At 46.1% G+C, this 18,083-nt stretch overlaps 1 protein-coding gene across 4 annotated transcripts in view; it reads left to right on the top strand.

Annotated features, from left to right (window-relative positions):
• Window positions 1-5,508, top strand: part of LOC121586671 (collagen alpha-2(VIII) chain) — a 120,965-nt gene extending 115,457 nt beyond the window's left edge. For all 4 annotated transcript variants that reach the window (XM_041903585.1, XM_041903584.1, XM_041903583.1 and 1 more), the window contains one exon: window positions 1,287-5,508. In XM_041903585.1, the coding sequence (XP_041759519.1) occupies window positions 1,287-3,193 (1,907 nt within the window). In that variant the 3' untranslated portion in view covers window positions 3,194-5,508. The remainder of the gene's footprint in view (window positions 1-1,286) is intronic.
• Window positions 5,509-18,083: the final 12,575 nt, after the last annotated feature.

Raw genomic sequence — 18,083 nt, 5'->3', positions numbered from 1 at the left:
CTAAGCATACTGCTAAAGCAACACTTGAGTGGTTTAAGGGGAAACATATAAATGTCTTGGAATGGCCTAGTCAAAGCCCAGACCTCAATCCAATTGAGAATCTGTGGTATGACTTAAAGATTGCTGTATACCAGCGGAACCCATCCAACTTGAAGGAGCTGGAGCAGTTTTGCCTTGAAGAATGGGCAAAAATCCCAGTGGCTAGATGTGCCAAGCTTATAGTGACATACCCCAAGAGACTTGCAGCTGTAATTGCTGTTAAAGGTGGCTCTACAAAGTATTGACTTTGCATCTTCAAAGTGGTAGGCATGTTGTGTAAATCAAATGATACAAATCCATTTTAATTCCAGGTTGTAAGGCAACAAAATAGGAAAAATGCCAAGGGGGATGAATACTTTCGCAAGCCACTGTAGTTGACCCAGTCATAGTTAACCAAGTCATAGTAGTCATAGTTAACCCAGTCATAGTTGGCTACATCAGACAACTGAACACAAACTCTTCTCTGTCACGAGTTGACCTTTGGCAGATGTCCTAAATGGACACACACACTGTATATGACCATGTGAAAACTAGATCAGCTAGTCCAATATTCACCACCCTAAAGGAAGACCTAACCTGGGTCCTGGACTGTCTCTGAATTCTCTACATCATTGCTGTTCCTAAGCAAGCCTAACTAGACAATGACAAGAATTTGGCAAAGCAGATACACACTGGCACTCATGTACAGTAGAACCATACAGATGTAGGATCTTAATTTGATCACCCTGTTGCAGGATAACTTTCCTGCAATGCAGGACAATGCAGAATAACTTTAAAAAGGCTTCTGAAGTTTGTAATTCCACTTAGAAATGTCAACTTCTACAAAAATGTCCATTGATTATAATCCACATTTCCTGTTGCTGCAGGATCATAACAAAATAAATCCGGGGCAATTAATTTGAAAGTATATTAAGCCTACTCTACTTTCTGGACTGTTATTCGTTACCCTGATGATCCTGTGGGGGCGATTTTGTAATGGATTTTGTTCCACTATTTTCAGAGCCAAGTCACTGACTAAAGAACTAAGTGAAATCTAGGGATGCATCCCAAATGGCACCTTATTCACCTTATATGAGACCTGGTCAAAAGTAGTGCACTATATAGGGAATAGGGTGTAATTTGGGACGCAACTACATATTTTTTCTTTGTTTTTCACACTTTAAGATCTATTTGACCTTTTGAAAGATCATGAATGATTTGAAAGGGGATGAGCAGGTAATCACAATGTCTTCCATTTTCTCATACAGACATGCCACCCATGATGGACGTAAAGGGTGAGCCAGGGCCCCAAGGAAAACCTGGACCCAGAGGCCCACCTGGGCCATCAGGACTTCCGGGAAAACCAGGACTGGGAAAACCAGGTCTCAATGGCCAGCCTGGCCCTCAGGGGCCTCCAGGCTTTCCCGGCATTGGGAAGCCCGGACTTCCAGGTCTCCCAGGAAAGGGGGGCATGAAAGGGATGCCCGGGAATAATGGCGAGGTTGGGCTCCGGGGTGAACCAGGTCCCAGAGGACTTCCAGGTCAACCAGGTCTCCCCGGGCCAGCTGGCCTGTCTCTGAATGGCAAACCTGGGCTTCCCGGCGGGAGGGGCCAACCTGGGTCTCGTGGAGAACCAGGACAGAAAGGTGGACCTGGATATCCCGGGGAGCGTGGAATCAAGGGGGAGAATGGCAATGGGAAGCCAGGGATGCCAGGACCCGGGGGCCCCATCGGGCTTAGGGGCCTTCCAGGGCCAGCTGGTAACCCGGGTGTGGGCAAACCAGGACTGAACGGGCTTCTTGGTCCGTCCGGGCCAAAAGGGGACCAGGGGCTCCCAGGAGGAATAGGAGAGCCAGGTGAGGCCGGCAGTCCAGGGCTGCAAGGCCGGCCAGGACCCGTCGGATTGGGCAAGCCTGGTAATGATGGATTGCCTGGAGGACCAGGTCCACTTGGGCCTAAAGGTGAGCCAGGGCTGAGGGGTTCTCCAGGGTTTCCTGGAACTCCTGGCTATGGCAAACCTGGTCTATCTGGGCTGAAGGGAGACAAGGGCCTCTCCGGGGGACCAGGAGTCCCTGGGGATAAGGGGGAGCCTGGGATGGAGGGGCAGCCAGGAGACATGGGTCTAGACGGACACCCAGGAACACCAGGATTACAGGGCCCCATGGGGCTCCCAGGAAAACACGGCATGCCCGGTCTGAAGGGAGAGTTGGGTCCCCAGGGTCATCCAGGTCTGCCAGGGATCAGAGGGGATCAGGGTCCCGGTGGTCTGTCTGGAATACCTGGCATTCCTGGAGATAAAGGCCCACCGGGCCCTAACGGGGCTATCGGAAAACCAGGGCCCAAAGGCGAGTCAGGGCACATAGGCCTGCCTGGAAACCCAGGTCTTATAGGCAATCCTGGACCAAAGGGGGAGTTTGGGTTTGTTGGGTCTCCAGGACCAAGAGGCCAGTCTGGTATCCCCGGTCTTCAGGGGCCTTCAGGGCCAATGGGGCCACAGGGTATCCCAGGTCTGAAAGGCGAACCTGGGCTGCCTGGTCTTCCAGGGCTGGGCATGCTCGGAGAAAAGGGAGTTCCTGGTCCTCAAGGTCCCCAAGGAAAACCAGGCAACTCTGGGCTCAACGGCAACCCAGGCCCACCTGGGCCACCCGGGCCCCCTGGCCCTGCAGGAAATGGCCAAACCATCGTGGCTGGGCTAACAGATTCGGAGCTGGGCGGGGGCGAGGTACCAAATGGGAGGAACCCAAAACCACAGTTTGGCCACGCAGAGCTCTCCGCCACCCTGGCACCAGCATTTACCGCCATCCTCACCACGCCCTTCCCTCCCTCCGGGATGCCCATCAAGTTCGACAGGACCCTGTACAACGGGCAGAATGCCTACAACCCCATCACCGGTATCTTCACCAGCCCCATGTCCGGCGTCTACTACTTTGCCTACCACATGCACGTAAAGGGACTCAGTCTGTGGGTGGCGCTGTACAAGAACAATGTTCCCGCCACATACACCTACGATGAGTACAAGAAGGGCTACATGGACCAGGCGTCCGGTAGCGCCGTGCTTGAGCTGAAGGAGAACGACCAGGTGTGGATGCAGATGCCCTCGGATCAGGCTAACGGGCTCTACTCCACCGAATACATCCACTCGTCCTTCTCAGGGTTCCTGCTCTGTCCCACATAACGCCCTGCTAGTCAACTTTCTCCTAGGGTGCCCCCTAGTGCCCCCATATCATAACACCTGCAGCCATAACAGAATAACACCACCTGTAGAATGTTATCATCAACAACATCAACAACGACAGAAAATACTTTGTGAACGAAAGATGGAAAGAGTTAAAAAGCAGGAGAAGGATACTTCATGCTGTGCTCTGTTTTTATCTCTTTCTTTCAAATGTCATTTTTTTGTTAATTTTTTTGTTGTTGCTTATATTATTATAATTATTGTTATTGTCATAATTGTATTATTGTTATTTTGGCGTCAGTATTGCTGTTGTTTATTGGATTCAGACTATTAAGTGCCTTACTTTGCAATGCGTAAGTAACAGTTATTAGACCTACCCATGTGACTGCACATCCTACCCAAATGCTCTGATCAGTAGGATGACATCGTCGGACCCTGGGGCTCCGATTGGTTCCCCTGGCTGCAGTCACTTCCTGCACAAAAACCTCCCATATCCTCCTGTGTGCGTGTCCGCCATTTTATGTCAACAGCTTCCTTATTTAAATCAATATTTCACATAAAGATGTACCATTACACATACAGTATGAACACTGTGTTCAATAAACAATCCCTTATGTGAGATAATGTCCAATAATTTTCACTTTTTATTTTTAAGAAGACCTGCTATAGGGATCGATGGATCGTTGTTTATCAGTACGCTCTGATGTTTTGACAGTCAACTTCCAGTTGATAATTTCCTGGTTCTACAAAAGAGGCCTGTGCTGAAAGGATTGGTGCTGATAATAGAAGCTGATGGTTTTGGATCGTGGCTATTACTTGATCAAAAATAAGTAATTGGTGTATCCAACTTGTGTAAGATTCACACAAATCAAAAGGACTTACAGAGATAGTAAACCCCCCTTAGCAGTATTAGAAATCCAAAGGTAACCATTTCCCCCCCTTTTTTCCCCTCTTTGACAAAGCATCAATATAGAAACCAGTAACCTAAATAATTATAAATATATAGAACACATTAAATAGACAACTGAATAAATCTATAAATAAATGTGTAAGTTAATCATTATATTAATAAATAAATGTGTCATCTGAACAGAAATAATGGACAGAAAGAATATGCCAAATGCATTAGGATCAATGCCATGTTTCCCTGCATCGATCCATTCTGTGGCTATTCCCATTAACCACGTGCACTGCAGCTCCCATATCACCCTTATTACATTCTCTATGCCACACATACAGTATACCGATGACATCACTGCTTTTTGTGTCCACTAACGCCAAGGCTGTGACCGAGCAATCAATGCCCTTGTGCCTTTCACATTAACATTTAGAGTGAACATTCTGAGCAATAGCTCATGTGAAAAGCCTCATTTTGTCTACAAACTACAAATCTTTCAGCATTTCACACAGACAACTGGCTAGAGGCCATCTAAACTGTTTCTACAGAATAACCCTTTGAAGGTTCAGATCAAACCCAATGGGTGCATAGCGTGCAGTTCAAATTATCTCCTAAATCTTACACAGCCCTCCCAGTATTAGGTGCTATAGTGTTTAACTCATTGTGTTGATAGACGTACAGTAATAATTTCCAATCCACCGTAAGCCTCAGCATAACAAAGGTTATCCATTCATTTTCCATTTTAACATACTGTACTTCGACAACCAAAATGGTTTACCCAATGCTCAGTTTGATGGAACATCTGATGTTGCCACAGGATATTCTTAGCCAAAGTCTTCTGACAGAATATGAAAGAGGGTTCACTTTCAGAAATGAACATGCATGGATCTCCATAATAATAGGTAAAGGGAGAGAGAGAGCGAGAGAGTGAGGCCCGGTGCTTGTGAAATCCTGATTGCATAACAGTTAACATGGCTCTGTTATTCTGGGAGAAACGGTGGGACATATGTGAGAATTGTGTTTGCCATGTGAGTTCTACTGGTGCTGTGTGGGATGAGGCAGTGGGGTGAGATTGATACACCACCATGTGAGTGTTTCCGGCTGTATTTCTTTCTCACTGTGTGTGTGTGTCTGTCTGTTTCACACACACCTTAACCCTTCACCTGGGTGAATGATGAACTGCAGAGACCATGGACCATGTTTTCTGAGTCGTTTGGGAACATGCACTTCTAGTCAATATTCCACCACAGTTTTGAATTGAAGATTTGATCCGGTTCAAATAGGATGTGTGTGTCTTCATGAAGGTTAAGTAAATGTATGGCCCTTATGGCTTGGGAAATGTCGCAACAGAAGAGAGGAATTCTGTTTGGTAGTAGTAGTGGGCTACATACCCACTGGGCACAGACGTCAGTTCAACGTCTAGTTTTGGTTGAGTTGTCAACTAATGTGAATTCAATGTGAAATTAATAAAAAATGTAATCATGTCATTGGATTTAGGTAAAAAGTTGGGTAAAAAAAAATACGAAATGCCCTTACGATGATTACTTTTTGCAATTCGTTTTCTACATTGATTCAATGTCATCAAGTTGATTTTGGGTTGAAATTACGTGGAAACAACGTTGATTCAACCAGTTTTTGCCCAGTGGGTATACATCATGCAAAGATGAGAAACGTACAATAGAGATGGGGAAAATGTATGCAAAGTAAGACGAAAGTATTGTTGTAAAACACATCATGGACTTTTGAAAACAAGGGGTTATTGACTAACACTGGGCTGGTTACAAATAATTTCGGTATTTTTGTGCAATAATTCTGTGAATTTGGTGGGCAAACTGAGGGTAGACATGGGAGAATCTGGGACGGAATGAACGGGACAATATCTAACTTAAAGTCCTTCATCTTCCAGTAACCTTGGGCCCAAGGTTATATCATACAGTCTATCACACTTCCTTACTGTAAATTAAATGTAGGAACATCATATAGTTTGTTTCCAGATGTAGAGATATTAAACACTTTTAGACTACCCTGATGCTATTCATGGTGACATTAGCAGAATGTTCAGTACCACCCATCTATTGTCCTTTGTCTAGAGTTTGAGTTCTGTAACAGTACAACTCTTTATCTTGTATTCTTTTGAACTTATCAACATTAATTGGGGTTTTTAGAGTACTAGAGAACATTGAACAGAAAAAGGCTATGTCAATAACTCAATTCTGACAAGAAATGCAGATAGAACCTTATAGTCCCAAGCTCTCAAATACCCAAGAGTATACAGTGTATTCAGACTACAAACTGAGGCCAACATTAAATCCAAATGGGTATCCAGGTCCCCCCCCCCCCCTGCAAAAAATAATAAAAAATAACATCATGCATATTGGATTATCGCTACAATTGTCTGCATATTGGACTAATCAAAACATAGTGTATTGCTGTGCCTGAATAATTATGTTTTAGATTTATCCTGTAGAAATGGTCATCGGTTTTGACTGAGTAGAGCATTGAGTCTCACAATCAGTATTTTAAACGTATGTAGGCCTAATGGAAGCACTCTCACTGGTCTGTTTGAGGCCCTTTTTCTCTCATCATTATCTGAACATACCTAAAGTTTGTGTATCATTATTGTTGTGTGAGTCTACCAGACAATTCAAGGCTTGTTCTGGTTATGTACTGTATGTTGCCTTTTTTATTGCCTCATTCTTTCATACATTTGGAATGCTGTTTTGGAGTGGCGTGGCTAGACTATAACTCTCCTTTTTTCTAGACAATGTCACTTGGTTGCAGAGTTTGCAGTGCGTGTGCAAAAACATTTTTCTCCCAATGTACTGCCTTGATCACAAACTGACTTGTTTTCTATTCAATGATTTAAAAAATATATATATATATATATAAAAAAAGAAAATGTAAGCCTTGCTTCGGGTTTTAAGGGATATTTGTTTGTTATAGTTTGGAGATACATACAAACGGTCATTCCCATTTGCACATGACATTAATGAAGATACATTTGTGATAATTTAACAGAGATGCCAAAACCGACCACCGAAGCATGGTATAAATGGTATTTAACAACATTGAACGAGTTAAGAGCATTTAGAACACGAAGTTAGCATTCTAGCATTGTTTGTGAAGGATTTGTTGTGTGATTTTTTGTTCCTTTTTTTGTGTAATGTACAATGTATCAACCTATAGGATTTTCTGTCTTGTACATGGCTATGGCGTGCACTCTATGCAATAGAATTTGTGTATAAAATGCACTCTTTTTGCTATAATTTTTTTGTCTGCTTATACAAAATGTACAGTACTTGATTGTATTGATACCACATCAATAAATACTTTCTTGTATATTTGTGCTGCTTTTTATATTTATAGATTTCCATATCCATTTGAAACACATCACATTTGGTTACAGAGTGTATTAGTAGTGTAGGCTTACTGTTTCTGGGCCTTAGTATGAATCCAAGGTATGAATCAACATATAGACTGCACACAGAACGGTATGTACTGTACAAATAACTATAGAAGTCACCCTGTCTGTTAAATGAATATGCTGGGGCCCCACCTACCCATAGCCCTTTATTAGCATAGGCCTTTGTTTTCTACAAAAACACACACACATCCATCACGCATGGGAAGCAAGAGCTACTACTGTTCACAGACATATCAGGTTGGCCAAAGTTGGGTGGGCTATCAGCTGATCATAGCGAATGTAGATTATGTAAATCAGCTAGCTAGCTGGTTAGCTAGTTAATTACGCTGTCCAAACAATCTATCTAATCTTTACTTGATTTGAGTTTGTTCTGCTGCTGACATAGAGAGCTTGGGACAATAAGATTTTATCTGCATTTTTGTCAAAATGTAGTTATTCTCTACCTATATAGTACTCTAAATACCCCAATTCATGATGTTAAGTTCAAAAGAATATAAGATAAAAAATTGCTGACACCATTCAAACTAATGTGGGTTCGGAATGTTAAAGCCAATTATATGAGTCTCAGCTTTTTGCAGATCGAACCTTATAGTCCCAAACTCTCAATATGCCTCTTGATTGCCCCCTTCTCTGTACCTGACCATGAGAAACAACAGCACGCAACTCAGAAGTACCTCCAAAGAGATCATTAAACTTTTATAAATATCTCTGGTACTCACCACTGGGGCGACTGTATCACCTGCCAGGATGACTGCAGCAGCGCGTGCGCTCATTGTGGGGGAGAAGGGCGTGGCAGCTCTAGGAAGAGGTAATTTTCTGAAATTATCTAGTTCGATTGAACACAGTGTTCTAGTTCGAATAATCGTAAATTATTCTGTATATAATGTTTCTGCCACCGTCTCTTATGACCAAAAAGAGGTCCTGGATATCAGGACAGCGATTATCACCTCATATTGGACGAAGATTTTTTCTTCAACGAGTCGGACGCAAAGGATATTCTACAGACACCTGACAAGGGCCAAATCCCCGTCATTCGCATGAGAAAGAGACATAGGACATAGGTCGGGGTGCCTTGTAAGGATCCGACGGCGAGTGAGTAAGCTGCTTCTTCCATCAATCCTATTAGCCAACGTACAATCATTTGAAAACAAAATGGACGAGAATATCCTACCAACGGGACATTAAAAACTGCAATATCTTATGTTTCACCGAGTCGTGGCTGAACGACAACATGGATAACATACAGCTGGCGGGATATACACTACATTGGCAGGATAGAACGTATGACTCCGGTAAGACAAGGGGTGGCGGTCTGTGTATATTTGTAAACAACAGCTGGTGCATAAAATCTAATATTAAGGAAGTCTCAAGGTTTTGCTCGCCTGAGGTAGAGTATCTCATGATAAGCTGTAGAACACACTATTTACCAAGAGCGTTTTCTTCTGTATTTTTCGTAGCTGTCTATTTACCACCACAAACCGATGCTGGCACTAAGATTGCACTCAATGAGCTGTATAAGGCCATAAGCAAACAGGAAAGCACTCATCCAGAGGCAGCGCTCCAAGTGGCCGAGGACTTTAATGCAGGGAAACTTAAATCTGTTCTATCTAATTTCTCCCAGCATGTTAAATGTGCAACCAGAGGAAAATCAACTCTAGACCACCTTTACTCCACACACAGAGACGCGTACAAAGCTCTCCCTCGCCCTCCATTTGGCAAATCTGACCATAATTCTATCCTCCTGATTCCTGCTTATAAGAAAAAACTAAAGCAGGAAGCACCAGTGACTCTGTTGTTAAGGAGTGGTCAGATGACGCAGATGCTAAGCTACAGGACTGTTTTGCTAGCAAAGACTGGAATATGTTCCGGGATTCTTCTGATGGCATTGAGGAGTACATCACATCAGTCACTGGCTTCATCAATAAGTGCATCGATGACGTCGTCCCCACAGTGACCGTACGTACATACCCCAACCAGAAGCCATGGATTACAGGCAACATCTGCACTGAGCTAAAGGGTAGAGCTTCCGCTTTCAAGGAACGGGACTCTAACCCGGACGCTCATAAGAAATCCCGCTATGCCCTCTGACGAACCATCAAACAGGCAAAGAGTCAATACAGGACTAAGATTGAATCCTACTACACCGGAAGGGCTTGCAAACTATTACAGACTACAAAGGGAAGCACAGCCGCGAGCTGCCCAGTGACACGAGCCTACCAGACGAGCTATATCACTTCTATACTCGCTTCGAGGCAAGCAACACTGAAGCATGCATGAGAGCATCAGCTGTTCCGGATGACTATGTGATCACGCTCTCCGTAGCCATGTGAGTAAGACTGTTAAGCAGGTCAACATTCACAAGGCCGCAGGGCCAGACGGATTACCAGGACGTGTACTCCGAGCATGCACTGACCAACTGGCAAGTGTCTTCACTGACATTTTCAACATGTCCCTGACCGAGTCTGTAATACCAACATGTTTCAAGCAGACCACTATAGTCCCTGTGCCCAAGAACACCAAGATAACATGTTTAAATGACTACCGACCCTTAGCACTCACATCTGTAGCCATGAAGTGCTTTGAAAGGCTGGTCATGCCTCACATCAACACCAATATCCCAGAAGCCCTAGACCCACTCCAATTTGCATACCGCCCCAACAGATCCACAGATGATACAATCTCTATTGCACTCCACACAGCCCTTTCCCACCTGGACAAGAGAGACACCTACGTGAGAATGCTATTCATTGATTACAGCTCAGCGTTCAAACCATAGTGCTCTCAAAGCTCATCACTAAGCTAAGGACCCTGGGACTAAACACCTCCCTCTGCAACTGGATCCTGGACTTCCTGACGGGCAGCCCCCAGGTGGTAAGGGTAGGTAACAACACATCTGCCACGCTGATCCTCAACACGGGGGCCCCTCAGGGGTGTGTGCTTAGTCCCCACCTGTGTAGTGCCAGGACAACAACCTCTCCCTTAACGTCAGCAAGACAAACGAGCTGATCGTGGAATACAGGAAACTGAGGACCAAGCACACCCCCATACACATCGACGGGGCTGTTCAGCCACGACTCCAAGAAACATAGGATATTACAGTTCTTCAGGTCCCGTTGATAGTATAGTCTCAAACGGAGCTTGTCCAGCTTTTTCTCTAGTGATTGTACATCGTCAATAGAACGGAGGGTAGAGGCGCTTTATTTACTCACCGACATCGTCTCGTCAGGGAGCCACTCTTGTGGCGTCTCTTCCTCTTTCGAGTCCTGGAGATTAGGGCCTGGTCCGCAATTAGCAGTACATCCACAGCTGCCGATTCGTTGAAATATAAATCTTCATCCATATCGATGTTACTGATCGCTGTTCTGATGTCCAGAAGCGGTTTTCGGTCATAGGAAATGGCGGAAAGATTATGTTAAAAAAAAGTTACGATCAGTGTAAAACCCCCCGACAAAATAGCAAAATTGGTCAGGAGTCTGTCAGACGGCAGCTATCCACTGCATCGCCATCTTCATATATATACAGTGCAATCGGAAAGTATTCAGACCCCTTGACTTTTTCCACATTATTTTACGTTACAGCCTTATTCTGCAGCCTTATCAATGGTGCGTCTTACCAAGAGCTGGCTAGTGACCGACGTACTGTCCCTCCCGATAATCGATAAGGTCATCCTGGATCGGTACCTTCAGGCCCTCCCCTACGAGATGAAGAAGGCGGCGTGCCTGCAGAACCCCCAGAGCCTGGAGGAATTGCTGACCGCGGTGGAAACCCACCAGAACACCCAGGACCTGCTGAAAGGGGCCCGGGCGGAGAGAGCAGATGCGGGGAGGGGGAAGAAAAGCACAGAGGGAGGCGAGGGGCTGATGGGGGCCCGGACGGAACCAGCCAAGGCCGTGAAGCGGGAGGGCAACCCGAACCGACGACGACGTCCGCTGCTAGACCTAGATCAGAGGCGTTGCTATGAGTGCGGCGAGCCAGGACACCTCGTGTCCATGTCCTCCGCATCCCCCAGCTCCGAGACGGTCCCTCCGATAGTTCCAGTACGAATCGATGGCATCGACACCAGTGCTCTGCTGGACTCCGGCAGCATGGTGACCCTGGCCCAACCGCAGTGGCTCACACTTGAGGGGAAAGACAAACCGGGGGACGAGGAGATGACAGTGTCCTGTGTACACCGGGACACAAAGAGGTACCCAACCATGCCGGTGCAGATAACCACCCCAAGGGGGAGTGCCAGATGCGCGTGGGGGCTGTTCCTAATCTGCCCGTGCCTATTCTCCTCAGTAGAGATTGCCCTCTCTTCCAGGGACTGTGGAGGCGCACACGCGATTTAGGATGGAGAGGAAAAAGGACGGTCGCATGCGCAACCCACACCCCGCCACGAGAGGTGTCCACTGGGCCCGAGTCGGACCAGGATTAGGGAGACAACCCGCGCTGGGAAACGAGCCATCATCCGAGGAGGACCTCAGGCTCCCCTTTATGGAGGTGGAGGCACCTGATGGGCCACCCGACACGGGAATCCTCACGGGCCAGTTCGGGACGGCCCAGTTAGAGGACCCCAACCTCCAGAACATCAGGTGCCAGGTGATCGCGGTGGATGGTGCGCTATTACACGGGGTAAGTGAGTGGCGCTACCCACACTTCGCCATCAAGTGTAATTTATTGTATCAGGTAGTAAAGCACAATGGGGAGACAAAAGACGTGTTACTCCTACCCACCCAGTATGTTAGGACTGTCTTGCAGCTCGCCCACACCCACCTGCTCAGGGCACACCAAGGGATGGAGAAAACCAGGGAGCAGATAGGGAATCGGTTCCACTGGCCCGGAGTCAAGCGTGCCATGGAGGACTACTGCTGTACCTGCCCGGAGTGCCAGATCACAGCCCCGAGGGCACATTGTAGAAACCCTTTGGTTCCCTTGCCCATTATAGGGGTGCCGTTTGAGCGGGTGGTGATGGATCTGGTGGGTCCGTTGGTGAAGACTGCGAGGGGACACCAATACATTCTGGTAATCGTGGATTACGCCACCTGGTATCCGGAGGCGATCCCGTTAAGCACGGCGGTAGCGAAAGGTAACGCACGGGAGCTCTTCCATTTATTCAACCGGGTGGGTATTCCGTGGGAAATCCTGATGGACCAGGGCACTGCATTCATGTCTTGTGTAATGAAAGGTCTGCAACCTTTTTACGAATCAAACAGGTGAGGACCAGTGTGTACCATCCACAAATGGACGGGCTAGTCGAATGCTTCAATAAGACCCTAAAGCAGATGCTGAAGAAGGTCATCGTGAAAGATGGGAGGAACTGGGACCAGCTGCTGCCCCACCTGATGTTCTCGGTTTGCAAGGTACTCCAAGCGTCCACTGGGTTCTCCCCCTTTGAGCTCCTGTATGGCCATCGGCCCCGCGGACTGCTGGACCTAGCCAAGGAGGTCTGGGAGGACCAACCGACCCCCCTTCACAGCATGGTGGAACACGTGGAGGAGATGAGGGAGAGGATGAAGGCGATTTGGCCAGTGGTGAGGGAGCACATGGCCCAGGCGCAACTTGACCAGGAGTGCGTATACAACCGGGGGGCCCAACCACGAGAGATCCACCCGGGTGAGAAGGTCTTGGTGCTGATCCCCACAATGGAGAGCAAATTGCTGGCAATGTGGCATGGGCCATACGACACCGTCGAGCGGGTAGGCGACGTCAATTATAAGGTCCGCCAACCGGGGCGGAGAAAACACCTCCAGCTTTACCATGTGAACCTACTGAAGAAGTGACACGCACGAGAGGCGCTGTGCACAACGTGGACCCGGCCACAGCCAAACCCGCCCTCTGTCGAAGTCTCCATGGGGGAAGACCACAGCCCGACCCAACGACAAACGCTCCGAGAGTTGGTCCAGCGGAATACGGCCATGTTTTCCGAGGTGCCAGGGCGCACGGATCTCGTGGAACATCATATCCACACACATCTCTGTGAAAAAGTGCGTAAATGGCCATACCGGATACCAGATGCCCGGAGGGCGGCGGTCCAGTGGGAATTGACACAATGCTAGAGATGGGGGTACTGGAGGAGTCCCACAGTGAGTGGTCTAGCCCTATATTGTTGGTACCGAAACCGTACGGAACCTTCCACTTCTACAACGACTTCCGGGGCCTGAACGAGGTAAGTAAATTCGATGCCTACCCCATGCCCCGGGTGGACGAACTGATCGACCACTTGGGGAAGGCAAGATTCGTCAGCACCCTGGACCTGATGAAGGGGTACTGGCAGGTGCCGCTGGCAGCGGCCTCCCGGGAGAAGACGGCCTTCTCCACCCCGGGGGGGCTATACGACAACCGGGTTCTACCTTTCGGGCTCCACAGGCCCCCAGCGACCTTCCAGCGACTCATGGACCGTGTCCAGCGCCCGCACTGTGAGTACGCTGCTGCTTATTTGGATGATATAATCGTGCACAGTGACAGTTGGGAGTTCCATCTCTGTAGGTTACAAATGGTGGTGGATGCGATAAGGGACGTGGGGCTGACCGCGAACATCCTCAAGTGCAAGCGTGGCTATGCCGAGGCGGAGTACCTGGGCTATCGAATTTCTGAGGCTGGTAACTCTAATGAACTTATCCTCTGCAGCAGAGGTAACTCTGGGTCTTCCTTTCCTGTGGTGGTCCTCATGAGAGCCAGTTTTATCATAGCGCTTGATGGTTTTTGCGACAGCACTTGAAGAAACTTTCAAAGTTCTTGACATTTTCCAGATTGACTGACCTTCATGTCTTAAAGTAATGATGGATTATTGTTTCTCTTTGCTTATTTGAGCTGTTCTTGCCATAACATGGACTTGGTCTTCTACCAAATAAGGCTATCTTATGTATACCACCCCTACCTTCACAACACAACTGATTGGCTCAAACACATTAAGAAGGAAATAAATTCCACAAATTAACTTTTAACAAGGCACACCTGTTAATTGAAATGCATTCCAGGTTACTACCTCATGAAGCTGGTTGAGAGAATGCCAAGAGTGTGCAAAGCTGTCATCAAGGCAAAGGGTGGCTACTTTGAACATTCTCAAATATAAATTATAATTTGATTTGTTGAACACTTTTTTGGTTACTACATGATTCCATATGTGTTATTTCATAGTTTTGATGTCTTCACTATTATTCTACAATGTAGAAAATAGTCACAAAAAAAATAAAAAAACTGAAATTAGTAGGTGTGTCCAAATGTTTGACTGGTACTGTATATACAGTGGGTATAGAAAGTCACCACCCCCTTTCAAAATGTTCACCTTTTGTTGCCTTACAGCCTGAAATGAAAACACTTTTTCCGGCTATATTTACACACAGTGACCCACAAACTTGCTGAGGTATAACCAACCACCTTCCAGATCAAAAATCAAGCTAATTGGCTTCCATCTGTGATCAATTGTAGGGACTTTGATTAGTTCAGAATAAAAGCAGTTGTTCATAGAGGACTCCTCTGCTTAGAAGTGCAATTCAAAGCAAAGAATCCACTATGGGATGAAAGTGCCTTTCATCCCATAGTCACGGGATGGATATAAAAAGATTTCAAAGGCTTTGTCTATCCCTCGGAGCACAGTTAAGACCCTTATTAAGAAGTGGAAGGCGTATGGCACCACCCAGACCCTGCATAGATCAGGCCGTCCCTCCAAACTGTATGACCGGGCAAGGAGCAGACTGATCAGAGAGGCTACCAAGAAGCCAATGGCAACTTTGAAGGAGCTTCAGGCCTTTATGGCTAAGACTGGTCAATGTGTGCATGTGACCACAATATCACAAGCGCTCCACAAATCTGGCCTCTATGGGTGGGTGGCAAGAAAAGAAAAAAACACTCCTCAAAAAAGGCAGCATCAAGTCTCGTTTAAGATTTGCCAAAAAGCACATTGTAGATTCCGAGGCCAAGTGGCAAAAGGTGCTGTGGTCAGATGAGCCCAAAATTGAACTTTTTCGCCTGAACGCAAAACTATATGTCTGGTGAAAACCCAATACATTTTTCCACCCAAAGAACACCATGCCTACAGTAAAGCACGGCGGTGGCAGCATCCTGTTGTGGGGGTGTTCCTCTTCACCAGGGACTGGATCACTTGTCAGGATAGAAGGGAGAATGGACAGTGCAAAATACCGACAGATTCTTGAGGAGAACCTGCAGCCCTCTGCCAGGAAGTTGAAAATGGGAAGATGGTTCACGTTTCAACATGACAATGACCCAAAGCACACCGCCATAGTACCCGTACAGTGGATGAAAGACAATAAGGTGAATGTCCTTGTGTGGCCTAGTCAGAGCCCCGACCTAAATCCCAACAAGAATCTGTGGAATGACTTGAAGAGTGTAGTCCATGAGCGGTCACCACGCAATTTGACTGAGCTTGAACAATTCTGCAAGGAAGAATGGGCAAATATTGCACAGCCTAGGTGTGCAAAGTTAGTATAGACGTATTCAAAGAGACTCATAGCTGTAATTCAAGCCAAAGGTGGTTCCACCAAGTATTAACTCAGGGGGGTGTTCACTTATTCGAATAGGGTATTTTACTGTTTTAATTTTAATTTTCTAATTTTTTTTCCCACTTGGATATTATGGGTTACTGTGTGTAAATAAAGTCTGATTTTATGTGTTTTCATTTCAGGCTAAGGCAACAAAAGGTGAACATTTTGAAAGGGGGTGGTGACTTTCTATACCCACTGTATACACTACAGTGGCTTGCGAAAGTATTCACCCCAATTGGCATTTTTCCTATTTTGTTGCCTTACAACCTGGAATTAAAAGGGATTTTGGGGGGGTTGTATCATTTGATTTACACAACATGCCTACCACTTTGAAGATGAAAAATATGTTTTTTTGTGAAACAAACAAGAAATGAGACATAAAGGGGCGGCAGGTACCTTAGTGGTTAAGCGTTGTGCCAGTAACCGAAAGGTCGCTGGTTCTAATCCCCGAGCCGACTAGGTGAAAAATCTGTCGATTTGTGCCCTTGAGCAAGGCACTTAACCCTAATTGCTCCTGTAAGTCGCTATGGATAAGAGCGTCTGCTAAATGACTAAAATGTAAATAAAAACAGAAAACCTGAGCGTGCATAACTATTCACCCCCCAATGTCAATACTTTGTAGAGCCACCTTTTGTAGCAATTACAGCTGCAAGTCTCTTGGGGTATGTCTCTATAAACTTGGCACATCTAGAAACTGGGATTTTGCCCATTCTTCAAGGCAAAATTGCTCCAGCTCCTTCAAGTTGGATGGGTCCGCTGGTGTACAGCAATCTTTAAGTCATACCACAGATTATCAATTGGATTGAGGTCTTGGCTTTGACTAGGACATTCCAAGACATTTATATGTTTCCCCTTAAACCACTCAAGTGTTGCTTTAGCAGTATGCTTAGGGTCATTGTCCTGCTGGAAGGTGGACTTTCGTCCCAGTCTCAAATCTCTGGAAGACTGAAACAGGTTTCCCTCAAGAATTTCCTTGTATTTAGAGCCATCCATCATTCCTTCAATTCTGACTTGTTTCCCAGTCTCTGCCGATGAAAAACATCAGTGTTCTCGGGGTGATGAGAGGTGTTGGGTTTGCGCCAGACATAGCGTTTCCCTTGATGGCCAAAAAGCTCCATTTTAGTCTCATTTGACCAGAGTACCTTCTTCCATATGTTTGGGGAGTCTCCCACATGACTTTTGGCAAACACCAAACATGTTTGCTTATTTTGTTCTTTAAGCAATGGCTTTTTTCTGGCCACTCTTCCATAAAGCCCAGCTCTGTGGAGTGTACGGCTTAAAGTGGTCCTATGGACAGATACTCCAATCTCTGCTGTGGAGCTTTGCAGCTCCTTCAGGGTTATCTTTGGTCTTTTTGTTGCCTCTCTGATTTTTTATTTTATTTTTTATTTCACCTTTATTTAACCAGGTAAGCCAGTTGAGAACAGGTTCTCATTTACAACTGCGACCTGGCCAAGATAAAGCAAAGTAGTGCAATAAAAACAACACAGAGTTACATATGGGGTAAAAAAAACAAAGTCAGAAATACAACAGAAAATATATATACAGTGTGTGCAAATGTAGCAAGTTATGGAGGTAAGGCAATAAATAGGCTATAGTGCAGAATAATTACAATAGTATTAACACTGGAATGCTAGATGTGCAAGAGATGATGTGCAAATAGAGATACTGGGGTGCAAAATAGCAAAATAAATAACAATATAGGGATGAGGTAGTTGGGTGGGCTAATTTCAGATGGGCTGTGTACAGGTGCAGTGATCGGTAAGGTGCTCTGACAACTGATGCTTAAAGTTATTGAGGGAGATAAGAGTCTCCAGCTTCAGAGATTTTTGCAATTCGTTCCAGTCATTGGCAGCAGAGAACTGGAAGGAATGGCGGCCAAAGGAGGTGTTGGCTTTGGGAATGACCAGTGAGATATACCTGCTGGAGCGCAGACTACGGGTGGGTGCTGCTATGGTGACCAATGAGCTAAGATAAGGCGGGGATTTGCCTAGCAGTGATTTATAGATGGCCTGGAGCCAGTGGGTTTGACGGACGAACATGTAGTGAGGACCAGCCAACAAGAGCGTACAGGTCACAGTGGTG

Source organism: Coregonus clupeaformis, chromosome 17 (assembly GCF_020615455.1).
Source record: "Coregonus clupeaformis isolate EN_2021a chromosome 17, ASM2061545v1, whole genome shotgun sequence".
In the NCBI taxonomy this organism is placed as follows: domain Eukaryota; kingdom Metazoa; phylum Chordata; class Actinopteri; order Salmoniformes; family Salmonidae; genus Coregonus; species Coregonus clupeaformis.
This window is presented reverse-complemented; position numbering and strand designations above follow the sequence as displayed.